At 39.5% G+C, this 20,593-nt stretch overlaps 1 protein-coding gene across 1 annotated transcript in view; it reads left to right on the forward strand.

Annotated features, from left to right (window-relative positions):
* The window catches only part of LOC145331258 (mitogen-activated protein kinase kinase kinase kinase 5-like), a 46,567-nt gene that overhangs the window by 12,682 nt on the left and 13,292 nt on the right, over positions 1-20,593 (forward strand). Inside the window, exons 2-16 of the mRNA XM_080175875.1 lie at positions 1,199-1,267; positions 1,911-2,004; positions 2,325-2,420; positions 8,511-8,573; positions 9,090-9,207; positions 9,724-9,924; positions 10,487-10,583; positions 11,343-11,410; positions 11,995-12,080; positions 12,884-12,982; positions 13,773-13,914; positions 16,694-16,786; positions 17,134-17,204; positions 17,706-17,773; positions 18,484-19,047. Coding sequence (XP_080032001.1) covers positions 1,939-2,004; positions 2,325-2,420; positions 8,511-8,573; positions 9,090-9,207; positions 9,724-9,924; positions 10,487-10,583; positions 11,343-11,410; positions 11,995-12,080; positions 12,884-12,982; positions 13,773-13,914; positions 16,694-16,786; positions 17,134-17,204; positions 17,706-17,773; positions 18,484-19,047 — 1,832 coding nt within the window. The 5' untranslated portion in view covers positions 1,199-1,267; positions 1,911-1,938. The remainder of the gene's footprint in view (positions 1-1,198; positions 1,268-1,910; positions 2,005-2,324; positions 2,421-8,510; positions 8,574-9,089; positions 9,208-9,723; positions 9,925-10,486; positions 10,584-11,342; positions 11,411-11,994; positions 12,081-12,883; positions 12,983-13,772; positions 13,915-16,693; positions 16,787-17,133; positions 17,205-17,705; positions 17,774-18,483; positions 19,048-20,593) is intronic.

Consider the following 20,593-nt stretch of genomic DNA (forward strand, 5'->3'; position numbering starts at 1 on the left):
TAAAATTTTAAGTTCTGAGCTTATTTTTAAAGATATTATGGCTGATTTTTTTTAATGAAAATTTTTTTCAAATAACTGAAATAAATAATCAGAAGATAAAATTCTTTTGTGAAAAATGTTTAAAAAAAAATCCTCTCAATATCTCTGAAAATAGGCTCAGAACTTAAAATTTTAGTGTTTGGGGGGCCTTTTGCTCCACTAGCCCCTTTAAGGGAAAGTCCAAAAATGAAATTTGTAATGGCTACTTAGTTCGGTTTTGTGAAAAAAGTTTTCAGAAAAAAAAATCATCTCAATATCTCTGAAAATAGGCTCAGAACTTAAAATTTTAGTGTTTGGGGGGCCTTTGCTCCACTAGCCCATAGAAGGAAAGTCCCAAAATGAAATTTGTATTGGCTACTTAGTTCGGTTTTGTTAAAAATGTTTTCATTAAAAAAATCGTCTCAATATCTCTGAAAATAGGCTCAGAACTTAAAATTTTAGTGTTTGGGGGTCTTTTGCTCAACTATCCCCTGGAAGGAAAGTCCCAAAATGAAATTTGTAATGGCTACTTAGTTCGGTTTTGTTAAAAATATTTTCATTTTAAAAAATCATCTCAATATCTCTAAAAATAAGCTCAGAACTTAAAATTTTAGTGTTTGGGGGGCCTTTTGCTCCACTAGCCCCTAGAAGGAAAGTCCTAAAATGAAATTTGTATTGGCTACTTAGTTCGGTTTTGTTAAAAAGTGTTTTCATTAAAAAAATCGTCTCAATATCTCTGAAATAGGCTCAGAACTTAAAATTTTAGTGTTTGGGGGGTCTTTTGCTCCACTAGCCCCTTTAAGGGAAAGTCCCAAAATGAAATTTGTAATGGCTATTTAGTTCGGTTTTGTGAAAAAAAGTTTTCATAAAAAAAATCATCTCAATATCTCTGAAAATAGGCTCAGAACTTAAAATTTTAGTGTTTGGGGGTCTTTTGCTCCCCTAGCCCCTTTATGGGAAAGTCCCAAAATTCAATTTTTAATGTTTTACAGGTAGATCCAATCATATAAGAGCGCTTACAAAAAGAATTAGGTTGATAACTATAAAAACAAGCCCAAACGGCCAGGGCAAAATTTGGTACCGAATTTCATTTCCTATAACTGTACAAACTTCCCCCCCCCCCCCCCCCCTTATTATACAAATAAACAAATCTTTATACGTCAACTCTTATGTAAGTTAGTGATGAAATAAAAGAAGAAAAGTAAATGAAGAATAAGACAATGTAGTTGTTATTTGGATGCTAACACAGGTATTTAACTAGTATGCACACCTTACATACAGTTATTAGGATGTTTGGGAGTCTGTCTTACTGTGCCAAAAGATCTCACTGCCGCTGAACTGAAATGGTTTTTCTCTACACACGCTTTTCATAAGTCCTTGGAAGTTTTAAAACTATTAATGGGGAGGCTACCACCATTCTATCAAAAGAAATCGACCTTAGAAAGGATTCTATTTTAATGTTCCATTTGGGGGGTCGACTTTCTCCCTCAACAAGTAGTGTCGTTGCCGCTAGTTGATTATATAAATACATCTACGAATATTCAAAGATAGCGTAGGCTTGAGGTAGTTCATTTTTAAAAATTAAAATATTGCTTTGATTTCGTTCCCTTTTAAATTATTATAACCTTTAATTACGAAGAGAATCTGTTCGTTAATGGGGAGGTAATAGGTTCGAATCTTTTTCCGACTTTAGTCCTTAAAGCTGCTACTATATCAGATGCCAAAACATACCTAGCCCAATTTTAACTTCAAAGTTTGTGCAGCAAATAGCAGAATTTAAAGAAACATAGATATATTTATTTTTAGTTTTTTTTCATGGAAGTATTTGATATTGGGCAAGCAATGCTAATTTAGTAACATTTTCTCGTAATAAGCAAATTCATTTAATTTAGGTGATGTATTCGCAGCCGTGGGGTTGTAATGATGAATAGCAAAGCAACGGCTGCGGCTTGTGTGTCCGCAGATATCAGCCGCAGAAATCCACAAGTAAGAATTTTGTCCGTTGAAATCACTTTGAGTATCTATATATTGTCATTTATGAACGATTAATGGCAAGGTATTGATTAGATGACCCTTTTACAAAAGAGCCAAATACCTGCCCTAGACCAATACTTAAAGATAAGTCAAACCTTTTACGAGATTTTTCTGGACAGACATTTAGACAGGCAGACTGAAATTTGTTACCTACTCTTCATGTGTCTTCATAACTTAAACAGATATCTAAAGAAATTAAATAGAACATTAAACCTATTTTTACACATGCCTATTTTTCCCACACAATACCCACCTATATTTTTCATTTCCAGGATGATTATGAGTTGATCCAGCGCATTGGAAGCGGGACCTATGGAGATGTTTACAAAGCTAAACGTCTTTCCAGCGGTGAACATGCCGCTACTAAGGTAAAGTTAGTTATTTATCGCATCGTATCATAAACATTAGGTATATACGTATTAAATCCGCGGATATAAAAATGAACAAATATAAGGTGAAAACTAGTTTTGTTAGCCCATAGATGCAAAATCAGATTAAAAACACCAAAGTTATGGGGAAATAAATATCAGCTAAAAGCTACTTGTCCCCTTATTTTCAGGCACAAAAATTCCTTAGAATGATTGGAAATCTAATTTTAACTAGGATGCGAGGGGGATAGTTTTCAGCAGTGGAAAAAAATTAATCTTTGTGCAAAAATATATTCAAACTTATAAACTTAAATTCTACTGTGGTATTCGGCAACCGTGAGCCATGTCTATGGCACCCCTGATCTGGGGTTCGGTGGAGGGTCAATGGCCCTCCCCCGAGTCCTGGGGAAGGGGTCTAGTGACCCCCTCCCTACGCTTAGAATTAATGATTTGAATCTGTCATGTTTATTATGGTTAACTGTATTCTTAATTCTCCCCCACCCTTTCCAGGGATGGGGGAATCATTATTGCCCAAACTGACCATTGTATATGTATTATTTATGCTTTTATGTTATGATTATTTATTCCTATCCATGTAATTATTGTTTGTTGTATATAACTCCAGTATCTCTTAACCCTTCAATAAAGTGACAACTGAAAGTAGATGTTGATCATTATCTAGTGAAAGCTAGAGAAGCGTAGCTTCTCTATAGTAAGGTGTCCACGTCTGTCACACTGCCGTAATCTAATTGAACTCCGGTGTCTGCCATTGATCCTCGGCGGATACCACAACTTTGGTGACAGCTGTGTGAGATTACGGCGAACCACAAGTGTAGAGCAGACGCGCATCTGAGGCTAAGGTACTCCCAGCAGTGAATCTGGCAAAACTGACGCAAGCAACCTGAATTACCCACCCTGGACAGCAAAGTTTAACTCTGCATCCGGCAGTTGTGGAAGCAAAACAGCGAAATCTGACGAATAACCGCGAGCAGCGCTGATATCTAACGGAGAATTGAGCGCCAAAAGGGCTGAAACAGGCCTGCGGACCGGCTGAAACAAGCCAAATACGTGTAGACGGCTGAAAATAGGCCAACTTTACTGCAAGAAATAGCAGGATCCGAACCAGTGGCGCTAGCAGGACGGGACATTCCCTGCCGCCGATAGGCTGAAACATGCCACATAGCTGCAAGCTGCGAGCTAACATACGGGTGTAGTGCACCAGAACAGAGAAAAACTACGTCAACCCCGAGTATCCTGAGAAGCTACAACGCAGCCACCCATCTAGAAGACAGATATTATATCACATTTGCAGGGATTACCACCCTAATGTGATGGCCAAACAATAGATTTATGAGCAAAGCTTGGCAAACAAATTGTTGTGTTGTGATAAATCTAAGAATAGAACAGGCTTGGATTACTGTGTATTGTGATAACAGCTAAAAATAGAACAGAGTTGGTCAACAAATCTGTTATGCAATTGTGATAAGGACAGCAATAAAAGCTAGATGTAATATAATCAAAACAATCTCAAGCCCACAGCACAATAACAATACACCCCTTATTCCAAGGGAAGGGGAGGGGGCCCCTCTCCATTTGAAGACAAATACAATCAGGGTTATATAACAGATAAGCCTAAGATTAAGAAGCAGAGGCCCCATTACACCAGCACACAGTTACCCCCTCCCTCACAGTGGGAACGGACGGAGTTACCCCCGTCCCCTTACGCGCTTCCCCCTTCCTACCCACACTAGACTAAGTCCGTCTGTAGTGTGGAGCTAGCGATCGGATATACAGAGCGCCATTCACGGGTAGCGCAACAAAGTGCGGAAAACATCATAAATCCAACGGACGAAGCGGACCAATGAGGGAGCGAGCTGAGGGGTGAGAGCGCGTTTTTCCCGTGTGCGCGGATTTGACGGCGCGAACGCGCGTTACAAGGACAGAAGATTCCACGCACACACACACACACACTTTCACACCAGAGCAGAGCTACTCCATAGCATCTAACAGGGGTATTTTTAGCAAATAAAGAATTGCAAGTTTCTTTCCTCTTAGCTCTAGTGTGATAAGGGAAAACCCAATCAGTTCCTGACAGCAGTTCAGACCCTCAACATCTATCTACCTCAACACCTAACTATTGATAAGTACAGCTAAGTTATATCTTTGCAACTAAAACTCCCAACCTAGTGATACAAACAGTGTTGGCTGTTAGGCTAGGAAGCCTCAAGTGACAACCCATTCATTGTAGTCCTGTATAACTTTGTGCCCGCCGTTTCACCGTTGACCCAATGGACCAGCATCAAGTCCCAGGAGGTGACCAAGCCCCAGGATGGCTCCAGGATGACCCTCAGCCGGCCCCAGCCGAGTACCGCAAGCTGATGCTGAGCAATCTGCCGGAGTATAGAGGGCCGCCCAAGCAGTCCTGGTCGGCACATATCCGCCGACTGGAGATGTCATGGGCGGCTTACCGCGTGCCACCTCATGATTCCCTCAACCGCCGCAACGCCCTACTACTGTCATTGGTAGGGCAAGCGGCGGAAATGGCGTCCCATCTGTTTGGCGAGGCAGGCCAAGCCTTGACCTACGAACAGGTCAAGACCGAGTGTGAATTGTTATTTCGCCCTGCTTTTGAGTCCCAAACGCTTAAACAAGCGTTTAGGGACTACAAGCAACACTCGACAGAACCTATACAGGCGTACATATCAACAAAGTGCGCCTTGTATAGGGACGCCTTCAATCATGAGGATCTTGAATTGTTGGTGGACGAATTAAACCATGGAATTCGTAACGCCAATGTAAAACGCCTCATGATGAACCATGAAATTGCGAGTGTACCTGAGTACACTCGCAAGGCCATGTTCACCGTGACCATGGTTACTAAGCAGCTGAAGGAAGGTGTGTGCTTAGTGGACTCGACCGACGGGCTGACTGGATCTGCCTGCATCCAGTTGCCCCAATATGACGAGTCGGAGCCAATGGAGATTGGCTCCTTGGCTCCGGGTCTCCACCAGATGGGGAAGGTCGCTCCAGATGACAAGGTCCCAGGCCGCTGCTACCGCTGCCAGGGGAGAGGCCACCGAGCTCGAGACTGTCCAACGCCTGTGGAAGTTAGCCTAGAGGAGAGGCGCACCCAGCCACGCCGTGACCGTTCTGCCAAGTGTGAGCGTTGCCACTATGACGGCCACACGGCGGCCGAGTGTAGAGCTGACTGGGCCCAGGTAGCCAGCCGCAGGCGCACCGCCGACAAAGGTGCCCCTCCAGGGAAGCCCAGCAGAGTGGCCCATATGGAAGGGAGCGCGCCCCCAGCACCACCACCGCAAGCAGCCGCCCCCAGAGCTGCGGACCGAGCCGATGGGATGCCGCAGTTCGGGACTGTCCCAGCTAGGATCAACGTACTGGGCGGCGCGGCTGAGCCCAACCGGGTTGGCCTAGGCTTCAGTCTTAACCATCTGGGGCCAGAGCTGATACAGCCCAACAACATAGCCGAGCCAGAGGTGCTGAGGCCCCAGCCTTTCAGCCTCAACATGATGGAACCTGCCCGACTGAGCCTACCCAGCAAGAGTGGAGGGGAGCTGCCCAGCGTCCCTGAGACGGTGTATGGGGAGGCCCTGGCAGCCGCGGAACGAGAGAGGCAGGAGGTGCTAGCCAGCACCTCTGCATCGATGTATGGGACGCCACTGACGTTCCAGCTGAACCACCCCCTGTTCTTCACCATTGATATGGTGGGCGCCCTCGTCAACAGCCCCGAGGGGGTGGGTTGCGAGGGGGAGGACGTCCACTTTGAGGGCCAGCTCTACCGCAATGAATTAGTACTCCAGGAGCGGCGGCTGCTGGTCAAGGAGGAGACCTATGTGGTGGAGGATGGACGGGTGGAGTCCCAGTCTGACCACCTGACCCTCGATTGTCCCCATTCTGAGCTGTCCTGTATCACTGGGGAAGCAACCTACGTGTGGGACCACCTGGGAAGAGATTGCCCCTTGAGGCTGATCCGCAGCCTCCAGCCCAGCCTGGTGAGGGATGCATATCTGGTTGACCATCAGGCCCAGTTTTTCATCAACATGACCAGCCCCACCTCAATTGTGAACTGCGACTTCGAGGCCCATGCCACCAACCATCCAGCGTTGTTTGTGGCAGCTGACCCAGCCGCGGCTGCGCTGCCCCGAGTGTCGGCCAGGGATGTTGACGTTCCCCTTCAAGCACAGATCCATGCAGGTTATATTGGATTTACCCTGGAAACACGCATGAGAAGCACTGCAGCAGAAGAAGTAGCGGCCAACTGCTGGAAGCTCCAGCAACTAGACCCGGCCCACCCGGTGCGTGTCCAGGGGAGCACGTTCTCGGTACTGAGGGGAGACATCCTGCTGCAGCTGACCTGCCAAAGGCACAAGTATGTTGTCCGCGAACACAAGGAGTGTTGGGACAAAGTGCCAGTGGAGCCCACAGGTTTTGTAGACGCTGTGACGCGGGTATACAGTGAGCACGCCACCAAGATTCCCTGTTCCTCCACCTACCCCCTGACTGTGCACGCGGAGGAAGGCTGGATAGAGTTAACCCCTGCTCCCAAGAAGAGGCCACCCCCGCTGGATACGCCTAAGCAGTTGTTGACAGACCCCTTAGATGACTTCAGTTCAGGTGGTTTGTATTCACAGGCTGAGTTGAACGACTGGCAACAACTGCTGGCGTTCCCAGCATACAAGAGTGCCATGCTGACCGGCCTATCCTATGGCTCCTGCGTTCAGCAAGGCAGCTGTTCGGCCACAGGAGACCATGGGATAGTGTCCTACAACATTGACCGACTGGCGGAGGAAGGAGAGGCAGCCCTGGATGTCTGGGCAGGATTCAGACAAGCCATCCACGAGTGGGGAGATGGCGCCGCCATCCTGTGCTTGCTGCTGCTGATCCTCAAACTGCTGGGGGACCTAACCATCATTTCTCTGGCAGCAGCACAAGGAGGAGTCCGGGCAGCCCTGAATGCGATATCACAAGTGTTCCTGTACCACCCAGCCTTGTATAAGAAGGCGATGGCTAGAGCCAGGCTCAACCATGCCAAGTCCCGGGACTTTTCAGTGGACTGGGATGCCATCCCCATCGGCAGGGAAGCAGCCGAGGAAATGGTGTCTATGAAATCAACTGACAGCGGGCATGACCGCCCAGGTAGGCCAGGACCGCCCTCTGGCAGACCCCGCGGCCCCTCAGGAGGACAGGCCGCTGCTCAGACAATCAACCTGGCAGCCAGTGCCCCAGCCGCTGCCAACCACAACCCGCAGGTCCCACTGCTGACCGTTCCAGCAACAAATGTGCCACCACCAAACCTGATACCTGCCGGTGCTGACCAACGTATCCAACCCAAGTCAGCCTCTGCCTTCTATCCCACGTTGGGAGCCCATCAACCCTAAGAAGATACTCACCACTAGGATTCCATTGAATCATTATCGTTTGTATATATTTTAGCCCTAAGGAGCGGGCCGAAGGCCTCAACCACTGTCGGAAGTCTGGCAGGGAAACCATCTCCCAGCCTTCCGAGGGGAGAGTTGTGGTATTCGGCAACCGTGAGCCATGTCTATGGCACCCCTGATCTGGGGTTCGGTGGAGGGTCAATGGCCCTCCCCCGAGTCCTGGGGAAGGGGTCTAGTGACCCCCTCCCTACGCTTAGAATTAATGATTTGAATCTGTCATGTTTATTATGGTTAACTGTATTCTTAATTCTCCCCCACCCTTTCCAGGGATGGGGGAATCATTATTGCCCAAACTGACCATTGTATATGTATTATTTATGCTTTTATGTTATGATTATTTATTCCTATCCATGTAATTATTGTTTGTTGTATATAACTCCAGTATCTCTTAACCCTTCAATAAAGTGACAACTGAAAGTAGATGTTGATCATTATCTAGTGAAAGCTAGAGAAGCGTAGCTTCTCTATAGTAAGGTGTCCACGTCTGTCACACTGCCGTAATCTAATTGAACTCCGGTGTCTGCCATTGATCCTCGGCGGATACCACACTACAACTTAAAACTATGCAAAATTCGGCATTTTCCAGCGATTGAATTTCCCCTGATCTACCTTCTACCATTATGTTTATTTTCAGGTTATTAAACTGGAGCAGGGGGATGATTTTAGCATCATCCAACAGGAGATTCTTATGATGAAGGTTAGACTTGATTTTTGTCAGGGTTACCAATGACCAATATAATAGGGAATTTAAGGGGATTTTTTTCTTAGAGGGGGTTGGGGGCGGACTTTTTTTCTTTTGGGGGGGGGGGGAGTCATCCATTTCCCCAAGAAAATAACCGGCGAAACAGTATCTATAATCCCTTAATAGTAGAGCCAAATTGGTTCAGCGAATACCGAGATCTTTAGCTTCAGACGGACAGACATCGTTCTACTTTCTATAAATAACGCACCATAGAAGTTTACAAGAGTAATTTGATGATATTGAGACAATTAAAAATAAAATAGATTCAATATGTTTGACTTTAAACTACAGTTTCTTGTCTCAAAGTTTAATGTTAATGTAAGACAATAGCCTGAAAATACCTTAGGCAAATCATTAAGCTTTCTAAATAAAAAAAAGACTTTTTGATCGAATAAGCCATTCTAGATGCATCATATTTTTTATCATGTAATTTCATATTTTGTCCTTCACTTAATAATAATGTTTTTTTAGGATTGTCGACATCCAAACATAGTAGCATATTTTGGATCCTATCTCCGCAGGGATAAACTATGGATTTGTATGGAGTACTGTGGAGGAGGCTCCCTACAGGACATTTATCATATCACAGGTATGATACTGAGGGATCTAAAAGATAAGACAATGGCCTATTTTATGTACATCCCCAAAATAATACATAAAATTACTCCTTTCTGTAGATTAGTAGTTCAAACGTTTGGACACTTAAAAAATCAACCAATAAAAATTCAATGAAAGTCTCCAAAGTTGTTGATCCAGCAAATACGAAACTGTTATTATAAAACTTTGGGGACTAGTTTCATAAACAGCCCATTGTTCATTCTCTCTCTCTGTATAATACTAGTCAATTATTATAGACTTGCTCTATATTATGCTTCAAACATTGCATATTACTTAAAACATTTTGTAAACAATTCAATTTTAAAAGACATTTAAAACATATTTAGTACAAGCGAAACTACTCTTAAAGTGTTTACATTTTATCTGATATATAAGTCTAAGACTAGTTGCCATAGATATCTCAGACTCAAACTATTTTGACAAAAATTGTCAGATTATAAATTTTATAAATATACTTTCCTATGCAAATTATATTTATTTTGTTTAGGTCCCCTGACAGAGAAGCAGATAGCTTACATGAGCAGGGAAACCCTGCAGGGCCTCGCCTACTTGCACAACATGCAGAAAATGCATCGGGACATCAAGGGTGCCAACATTCTACTCACAGAAAGTGCGGATGTAAAACTGGCGGATTTTGGTGTCTCTGCACAAATTACGGCAACTCTGGGCAAGAGAAAATCTTTCATAGGTCCGTTTTTTTTTACAGATGTAACATAAAAATCAAAACCATTATTTTGACGAATGTTAATAAAGTTCATACTAGTCCTAAAAAGCGACAAGAATATTGATAATTACATAGAAGCAATGCTTAAACAGAATGTTTGTACAGACTTCAAAAAAGACCTTTTCTTTTGTGTGTGATCTTTTTAATGTTATATGAGTTTTCATTAAATTATTTTTAAAGATAATAATTCTAGAATAATCATTAGAATATTCATTTTAAGTTATGTGTTATTCTAAAACTTAAATGCTGAAAATTAACTGGACTAGGGGTTCTTTGCTTTCTTCAGTTTGAATCTACACTGAGAACAAAAAAAATAGGCAAATCCGAATTGTCAGAATAGCAGCTTAGTTATTCATTTTGGATGATTTTACTATGAATATAAAATGTAGATGCATCTTTTGGTTACTAGTTTCCACAGTTAATTTTTGATTAATCAGCACCTATGAGCACAAGATCTCAAAAACAGTATTTGAGGGATAGTAATCTGTTGCAAACCCATACTGGAAAACTAATGTTATTGTTGCAGGTACCCCTTACTGGATGGCGCCGGAAGTGGCTGCTGTAGAAAGAAAAGGAGGATACAACCATCTCTGTGATATTTGGGCTGTGGGCATCACAGCTATAGGAACAATATTATCATATAAAATAAAAGTATTCTTTTCTTGGAAAGAATATCTATGTCACTTCGCTTTTAATTCACCTTCTCAATTTTCCATTTTATAAAATACTGAAATTTAACCAATTTTAGGTATTTCCATCTTTTTTTAAAATTACAAAGGGGGGAGGCGGATGTGCCACTTTTTGAAACCAAAACCAAAGGAACTCATCTAAAAAAAGAGTTACAGGTCTGAGATTTTGCATGGCAGTTGCTTTATGGGGGTACAATATGGAACTGTGAAGTAACGGCGGCGCAACCGCCGAAAACCGGCGTTTCCCGCCGAATTTTTTTTGCTTTTTCTCGGCGGTTTTCGGCGGTTGCGCCGCCGTATCTTCACAGTTCCATATTGTACCCCTATTAAGCAACTGCCATGCAAAATCTCAGACCTGTAACTCTTTTTTTAGTTGAGTTCCTTTGACTTTTAGTTTTGGTTTCAAAAAGTGGCACATCCGCCTCCCCCCTTTGACTTAACTTCACTTAAAATTGATATAAAACAAATAATTTAGTATTTAAGCAACTTATTCTTTAGTTTTTACTTCAACAAAAGAAATAAAAAGTTCACCGTCTCGCGCCAAAAAGGGGGATATCATATGAAAGACCATATGTCCTGAAGGATGAGTTGTAGTATACCGCACATCTGATTCCTTTTTTTAATATTCCTTTCTAATTTACATTAGGTAGGTATTTGGGACAATTTTCTTAAATTATGATAATATTGTATTACAGAGCTTGCTGAATTGCAGCCCCCCATGTTTGATTTGCATCCAATGCGCGCACTTTTTCTCATGTCCAAGGAAACACATTGTAACTCAATTTTAGACAAGGATATCAAAAGATAGACTGACAGACAGCTTTCTGTCTTAAATAGCAGAAGAAATACCCATTAGATCCTTACAAACGGACAAAAAATCTTCAGCCAAAAAAGTTCATGTCTTTATATTACCTATAGTTTAGTATTAAAGTAAATCAAATTTTTCCTTTATAAATTTGACCGTCGGCGTCAAGACATTACCAACAGAAAAACAGACCAAATAAGATAAATGATATTGTATGCTCATCGGTATGAGGAATATTATTTTAAAAAATCAGCCGTCTATTCTAAAAGCAGCTGTGAAAATCACCTTTCTCCAAGAACGTAGCTGACAGACGCGACGTTTAGACATAAGGACATTTCGAAATATGAGTAGCTTCGCTGCTAAGTAGAAATAAATTAATAAAATGGCTTTTTAAAAAAATATCTTAAACATTGGAAAAACATTGATAGCTTTGCCTTTGCTATTGAGAGTAAGTTAAAGTTCAATCAAGCAAGCCATTTTGGTGATCTTAATTGGTATCAGACGAATATAAACACAATGTTACAATGTGTTAATTACAACAGAGTGGCTACAAACCACCCACGTTAAAAGACAAAACAAAATGGTCCCAGGATTTTCATGGCTTTGTCAAAGAATGCTTGATTAAGGTATGCGATTTTAATTAATTTTGCCTTTGTGGAAAAATGCATTTAAACTTTTCCACCTATAAAAAATGTCACAATTTTGCATAGCCCTGAGAATAAATTATTAAGTATAGATGTATAATCAAGACAACTACCTTCCCCAAGTGGTGGAGACCCTTTTCGACTGCTAGTGAATTGCTTTATGTTCTTTTGTAGGGACTCAGCTGTGATTATATTTCCGACGCTATTAGCTATTTTTAAAGTCTCAGTATAAATTCGGGACAGGGTCCCTGCCTTGTAGGCTGATTCACATATAGCTTATGCCCCCTCTATTTTTTTCTTCAATGACCGTAGAAACTCAAAAAAATGCTTAGTATGGTTTGTATGTGTCTTACTTCTATAAAGTTTCTTGCTCGAATGCCATTTTCATTTCCAGTAGTTCTAAGGACTTATTATATGCCTATCTTCCAAAATAGTAGGATGTGTGAATGTCTATCTAAAAGAAATTTTGCATATCTTATGAAACAATTAAATTTGTAAACCTGTCTGTCATTAGGCAGAGATATAAAGGGATAAGACAATGGCCGATAAATTGTCGTAATTATACTTCTCCAATAGTGATACACAAAATTACCCCCTCTTAAGATTACAATTAATGGTTGAAGCGTTTAAACCAACCAATCAAAATTTCCAAAGTTGTTAAGGCCAACGAATAGGAAAGCGTATTTAAAACGTTGGTGACTAATGTAACAACATCCCAATGTCCCCTCTCTCTTTTATCCTTTCGGTTATTTTTAACCTTCGTGTGAACTTTTTTATATTTATAGAACCCGAAGAAACGACCTCCAGCGGAGAAAATGTTGTGCCATCCTTTCCTTCTAGCCAGTGATCTCACCAAGCGATTAGCCATGGACCTTCTAACTAAGGTAGGGGATATACAACAAGAAATAGTTAATAGACATATAGGTATCTAGATTGTCTATCTGACCCTATTTTTCATCAAACTTAAAAAGGGATTTTTTGTAGACAAAAAATTTTGTTTACATTTTGTTATATACCTACGAGTTACGGGCGACGAAATTTTTGCGATGAATTAATTTACCCAGGAAAACCTCTATCCTAAGATATGCGACAAATTATAGCTGACTCATAATGCGAACGAAATGAAAAAATTATGCCCTTGGAAACCAAGATATGTAAAATGTTTCAAACAATGAGATGTTTAAAATGTACCTTGTATTCTCCTTTTGGCTGATTGATTACAGTTTGTCTCTAGATTATCTCTAATACCTAGATTAAGTTTCCTTTAAAAGATTATATCCTATGCTAATTAAATGACAATAGCGAGAACATAGAATTGCAAACACGCGGGATTTTATGATTTTTGTTTGAAAGTCTAGGCTTGGTTGTTGAATTAATGGTTGGGTATGTAGATTAAAATAACTGGTTGAAATGTTTGGACACTTTTAGTTTGAGCCAACGAATATATGGTAACTTTACCTTGGGTACCAGTGTAATTAACAGTCCAAAGTCCAGTTCCTTCTATTGTGTATGATAATGACCATCCTGTTTGGGTTGAATTCAAATTAAACCATCATAGACACGTGACATATTATTGAATTTTCTTCATAAAGATTAAGAACAGTTTGACTAAAAAGGTTAACACAACTTTACGGAAAATACGCGAAAAAAATTACCCTCTTTTTATATATTAAGGTACGAAATCCTGACGCTATGTTATCCGGGAGCTACACAGAGCCGGCCGAGGAACAGGACGACGAAGGCGGGCTCCAGAATGTGCCTACCAGAATTGCCAGCAGACAGACTAAGGCCTCCAGATCACAGGAACAAGTTAAAAGTAAGTGCTTTTCCAGTATTACTTCGAAACCGATTAATATCCGCTGGATTAGAACCGGTTCTATAAGCCACACTGAAAAATTATGTTTCGTATCGTATTTTATCCGATTGAATATTAGGGTTGGGCCGGATACCGAATACCGGATATCCGGCTAATTTCAAATACCGGATATCCGGCCAACGCCGAATATCCGGCAAATATCCGGTTATCCGGCCAACATACCGGATAACCGGCCAAATTACTACATATTAAAGTATCAAAAAAGGATATAGTCCCTTTCGTGGCAACGCACCTTAAGGGGCGATTCGTTGTATTTTTAAAATTGCTTTTAATAGGTTAGGTTAGGTTATATTTGGTTAGGTGATTGCCCCGCAGGGTTAGGCAATTGGCCCCGCAAGGTTAGAAATAGGAGGAAGGCTACTGTGAAAATACGAATAATCGCTCCTTAAGGAGCGTTGCCACAAAAGGGACTATACCCGCAAAAAAAATTTCTTCATAAACTGGTGTTTTATATTATACTGCGGTTGCGTCCCTCCCTAGTATTTTTTCAAATTCTCGTTTATAAAGGTATATCTTAAATACAGTATGCTACTCTCTTAGTCTTAGAGATAATTGGATGAAATCTTTTGGGCTGAGTCACTAATTACCCCAACTATTGGTATCTTTTAAAAAAAACGGCGGCGGGACCGCCGCTCCCGCCGCCTTTTCCGCCGCCACCAAAAAAATTTTTTTATTATATTTCTCGCCGAATTAGGCAATTTGGAATCATTTGAGTTCATGTTATTTTTTTCAAAAATTTTTCCCCTTACAACCTTGGTTATTTTTTTCAAATTCTTGTTTATAAAGGTATATCTTAAATACAGTATGCTACTCCCTTAGTTTTAGAGATAATTGGATGAAATCTTTTTGATTGTGTCACTTATTACCCCAAGTTTTAGTATCTTTAAAAAAAAACGCCGCCGTTTTCCGTTTTGAAAAAAATAACATAGTCTCAAATGATTCCAAATTGCCCAATTCGGCAAGAAATGCAATAAAAAAAATTTTTTTGGTGGCGGACGGCGGGAGCGGCGGTCCCGCCGCCGTTTTTTTTTTAAAGATACCAAAACTTGAAGTAATTAGTGACACAATCAAAAAGATTTCATCCAATTATCTCTAAAACTAAGAGAGTAGCATACTGTATTTAAGATATACCTTCATAAACGAGAATTTGAAAAAAATGACTAAGTCCCCCCCGCAGGGTTGCTTGTTAGGGGAAAAATTTTTGAAAAAATAACATGGTCTCAAATGATTCCAAATTGCCTAATTCCGCGAGAAATGCAATAAAAAATTTCTCTTTTGGTGGCGGCGGAAAACGGCGGCGGACGGCGGGAGCGGCGGTCCCGCCGCCGTTTTTTTTAAAGGTACCAAAACTTGGGGTAATTAGTGACACAATCAAAAAGATTTCATCCAATTATCTTTAAAACTAAGAGAGTAGCATACTGTATTTAAGATATACCTTCATAAACGAGAATTTGAAAAAAATGACTAAGTCCCCCCCGCAGGGTTGCTTGTAAGGCGAAAAATTGTTGAAAAAAATAACATGGTCTCAAATGATTCCAAATTGCCTAATTCGGCGAGAAATGCAATAAAAAAATTTTTTACCCCCCCCCCAAAAAAAAAAAAAAATTTTGGGGGGGGGTGGGGGGTCGACGATAATTTTAAAAGTAACTTTGGCCCCATAGAAGCTTAAATCCAAAATTAGCTCCCTCTAGCTCTAAGGGTTCTCGAGTAAACCCCCCCCCCCTGTCCAAATGGTCCTTAAGCACATCCTCCTTTACATAAAGATAAACATATTCAGAAAAAATTGTTCTTCTAGCTTCAATAATAAGAAAATTACAGCCATTTAAGATTAAAAAAAACAGAGATTTTTGTTGTAAAATATAAAAGATTATATTGCCGGATATCCGACCGGATAGTTTCAATATCCGGTATCCGGCCGGATATTGAAAATGGCCGGATATCCGGCCACAAGGGATATCCGGCCAAACCCTATTGAATATAAAATGTACAATCAAATTTTAACGAGATTTTAGATTTTAAAACTAAGACATAAAAAAAGTGATTCAAAGAGTGGGTGAATGTTTGGCGCTTATTTACAGCTCTTATGTTATAAGGTAAAGTCTACTCACAGCAAAAAAAAAGCCTTACAGTAAGGTTTCACTAATTAGGGCGGATTAAAGTAGGACACCTGGCACCAGACAAGGGTTGCGTAAATATGAGTAATAACCGATTAGAACTGCAGGTCCTACATCATTTGATGTTTACAATTTAATTATCCATATTATATCTGAACGTGAAGTCTAAAACCAGCTTGTCGGAGCCGTTTAATTTTGATGTGGCCCCGGCTCCTGCTCCGGCTCCTACCTTAAAATTAATATATCAATTTTTGTTCATTATTGAAATAAAATAAAATAAATAATATAAAATATTTTGCTTTTATTTGATTAAAGCTATATAACAAGTAAGCTAAGTAACAATAGTTTTTCAGTTTATTATATGGGAATAGACCGTTGCCAAATTATAATATTACTTTAAAAAATCATTTTTAGCTAATCTGGAGCCGGAGCCGGAGCTGTTTTTAACGAAAAATACGGCTCCGGCTCCACCAAAAATGTTGCTTTTTCCGGCTCCGAAACATTTCTGTACATTCTTTGGTAACCTAGGTATTAATAAGATAATAATATTGAAGAATAATTAGTAAAGACATCCTGTCATCTAATTGATTTTCATTTTATTTTAGTGGAGAACATGAACTTTGAGTCTCCGTTAGTGACGGAGCTGACAGCTGACTCCCAGAGACAACCATCAGCCCCCAATCCTTGGACTCCATATGGTAAGCATGACAAATTAATGGGTACCCAAACTATTATATTATTTTGTGACCTTCATCTTATAAATATTTTTCAAGAAACCTAAGTAATTGAACAAGATAGACTACCTTATAAAGGAAAAGATTATGAAGTTAAAAAAAAATGTATATTGAACAAAAAAAAATTACGGCTCGGAAGTTGCAGTATATTGTGTGTTTTTAGGAGCATAGAAGAGATTATTAGAAAAAATCAAATTACAACTTTTATGACAAAAGTATTTTATTTACAGTCTAAAATCATAATTAATGCCTTTATTTTAACTACGGTGCTTTTATTTCACAATCTTATTGATCTACCATATTATTTTAAGATGACAAAACCTTATCCCGCCGCGAGTCTACCAGCCTTACCGAACAAGATCTTAGTTCTGCTATTGATCAGGTAATTTCAGGGATATAACTAAAGGTATAAGACAATGACCGATAAATTGATGTACATCCCTAATGATGATACACAAAATCACCCCTTCTTTAGATTAAAATTAGTGGTTGAAACGTATCAACACTCAACTTAATCAACATTCACTGAAGTCATCAAAGTTGTTAAGCAAACGAATAAGAAATTATAAATTATGAATAATTTGGGACTAGTAAACAGACAATTGTCCCCTTTATCTCTGAGGAACATTCTATAAAGAAGAAAATATGTACAATTAAAAGATTATACCTAACCAGTTTTTTAGTCCCGAGATGCCGTAGGCACGGGCTAAAAAAATGGTTTACTTTTAATAATGTGATTTTGCATTTTCATATTTGTAGAAGACTGGATATTATACGATGCTTTAGGTACATAGTTTTCAGTATGACTTTGAACTGGTTCTAATCCAACGGATAAATATCGGTTTGGAAGCGATACATGAAACAAATAACAACTGCTTTTCAGGCCTTGGAAAGTTATGATCTAGCAACAAGTTGGATGGAAAATGATGCAGATAAAGATGTTGTCAGAAAGTAAGTTTTAGCGCATTTTTTGTTTATTATTTTTGTAATTAACAATTTAGTTAAGGGTAAATTGTTCTACCTTCAGGGGTGTATATTCTGCATGGGACCCCCTGCTAAAGAGGGGTGGGGGGGGGGGGGGAAATCAAATAAACAGTACTGAAAACATTTTTCAATTTTTGGGGGAAAACTAGGGGGGGGGATTAAATATTTTGCAGCCGGGGAAAAAAGAATCTTGTGCAGAATATACACCCTTGTGCCTTCTTGTGTTTGGACAAGTGGAAAAATTTACCCATTACTATTAGGTATTCTCATTGAATTTAGATATCAACAGATATATTCTAGTAAGTAGACTTATACTACAATAAAATTTAAGATTTTTAAGGTTGTTTCTTCAGTAAAAGTAAATATTTTCTGAAAGATAATTGATTAAAGACATATTGTTTTAATTTCAAATATTTTTTAGAATCTATATTATTATTTCCCTGCTGATTAATGTTGTTTTTAACCCTGGCACTTCTCTTTAAAGATTCTTCACACTTCCCCTTTATTTTCTAGTATCAATTCCATTAAACACATCAGCCTATTTATTAGGCTTGCATTTCAAAGGAAAACCTAATGTCTTATTTAAAACTTAAATCTATGTCAATGAATAACATTATTAACCTGATAATAAATTTTTTTTGCTAGAATTATTGTTTTAGCATGAAATGTTATTTTAGTAAGAGTAATCATACAGATCTTCCCACTTCTTCTGCTCATAAACATGAACCAGATGAATTATCTAGCCCTAGTGAATTAACCAATCAACTTCAACATCTTGGAGATCTTGCCAGACATTTTGTCAAACCTCTAAGGAATAAATTCTACCTGAAGAAGATAATTCCCTATAGCTGGAACAGCATATTTAAAGATGAAATAGACTCTCCTAAATTAAAAGTAGAAATGATGATAGAACACCACAGACCATCATCCTATCCTAACCACAAAGACAAACGAGACTCTACCATAGATTTTGATAATGTTGAACATTCTATGCTTGACAGCCTTGATGATGAGAAAGATAATTTGTCTCTGTATGATGAAATCTGTTCTGAACTGGGTGCAACACTGGAGCGTAACAGTCAACTGCAGCCAGGTTCTAGGAAAAGTCTTCCGGAGCCACACAAAGTGGCTACCTTATTAAAATTGTCAGAAGAACCCAAGTTGTCAGACAAAAAGAGACGGTCAGATGGTCTACTGCTTGCATCTGTTCAAGCCCAGGGGTCAGAGGATGCCAGTATAAGGTATACAGATGAATGCCTCCCTGCTAAATTAATAATTTTTTCCTGTGTTCATCCCTCTCACACTAACAGCCTGCTTTGGGTCACTCACTCTCCCCCCTCCTCCCCCATTCCTCCTACCCAATAGTGTTTTTATTGTAGCTTGGATAATTTTAGGTGGTGTTCAACTAATCATTTTAAAATGTTTGACTAAATAGATGGCTAGCTGCAATTAAACACACAATTTCTGAGGATTTTTAGTTTTATTGTAGCTAACAATTTTTATCATTCTTAACAATTAAAAAGGGAATTTTTAGGTCACTAAATGACTAAATTCTTCAGGGAGGAAGGAGACATTGGGCTGTTTATCATACTAGTCCCCAAAGTATTATAACAACTTTGGGGACTTTTATTAAATTTGGACTGGTTGTTTCAAATTTAGTGGAGTGTATTAGCGTTTCAAATTGTCATCTGTGAAGGGGTATTTTTGTGTATCATCATTGGAGTTGTACATCAATTTATCGGCCTTTGTCTTATCCCTTTAGATCCCTGAAATTCTTCCTGAAGAACCCACAACTGTTCTGGGAGCACTGTGACTGTTTAGACCTTTAGAAACCACTTTTGTTCTGCTGTTGCTGTGCTTGACTAACTGCTGGCTGCTGCTGTCTCAACCAACACTGCTGTTAATTAGATTAACTCACACACAAACTTACCACCAAGTCAAAACAACCAGTGGGTTACTTACAAATATTGTAGAATCATACATTAGAATTATGTTAGAGAAAGATCACCAAAAGTTATATTTTTTAAGTAAATTTTTTTGTTCTACTAAACAATACACCGGTGTCCTGGATAGGAAACAGGTTTTTTTTTGACATACGTCTCACAAGACCTATGTAGTCATGACTGGGAGACAATGACGGTTCAGTACATGACTTTCGTTAAATCACAGCTGATCATTTTTGTGGCTTTTTTTGAAAATTACTTTTATACCCAAATTTTCATAGTTTTTCCTTCAAAAATCACAATTTTCTCACATTTGCAGCTTAGTTAACTTAAATTTACACAAGAAAAGTATAATAAATACAGCTGAACTAAAAACTGCGTTATCATTAATAACAAAATCTTTAAGAATCTTGAATAATCTAAGATTTGTAGTCTAGAAATGAAATAAGAGTTATTTGAAGTAAATATTTGAATTGATGTCTAAACAACTCTTGTAATTAACTTTTTAAAAAATATTTCATGTCCCTGTTGCATGCCTCATGACATATTATATTTTTTAAAAAAAGTTTCCTTGAAATATTAACAAGTTATCCTGCTCAATATTGGTTCCTGGCTGATTTGATGTCTCAACATCAAAACAATATCTGCTTGGAGTATAACATATATATCCACAACCACAGTTGCCATGTTTAAAGTCCTATATTACCATATATACCAGGCTACAATTGAATATACAACCAGTCCTTGGTTCAAAAGAGCTTAGTAGAAGGTTAATATTTTTAACAAGTGGGATTATCACTTGTAAGTGTTTGACATGAACTTGGAATCCGTGTAAAGACCAGTC

This window comes from Acartia tonsa, chromosome 11 (assembly GCF_053477335.1).
Source record: "Acartia tonsa isolate MP-2025a chromosome 11, ASM5347733v1, whole genome shotgun sequence".
Classification (NCBI taxonomy): Eukaryota; Metazoa; Arthropoda; class Copepoda; order Calanoida; family Acartiidae; genus Acartia; species Acartia tonsa.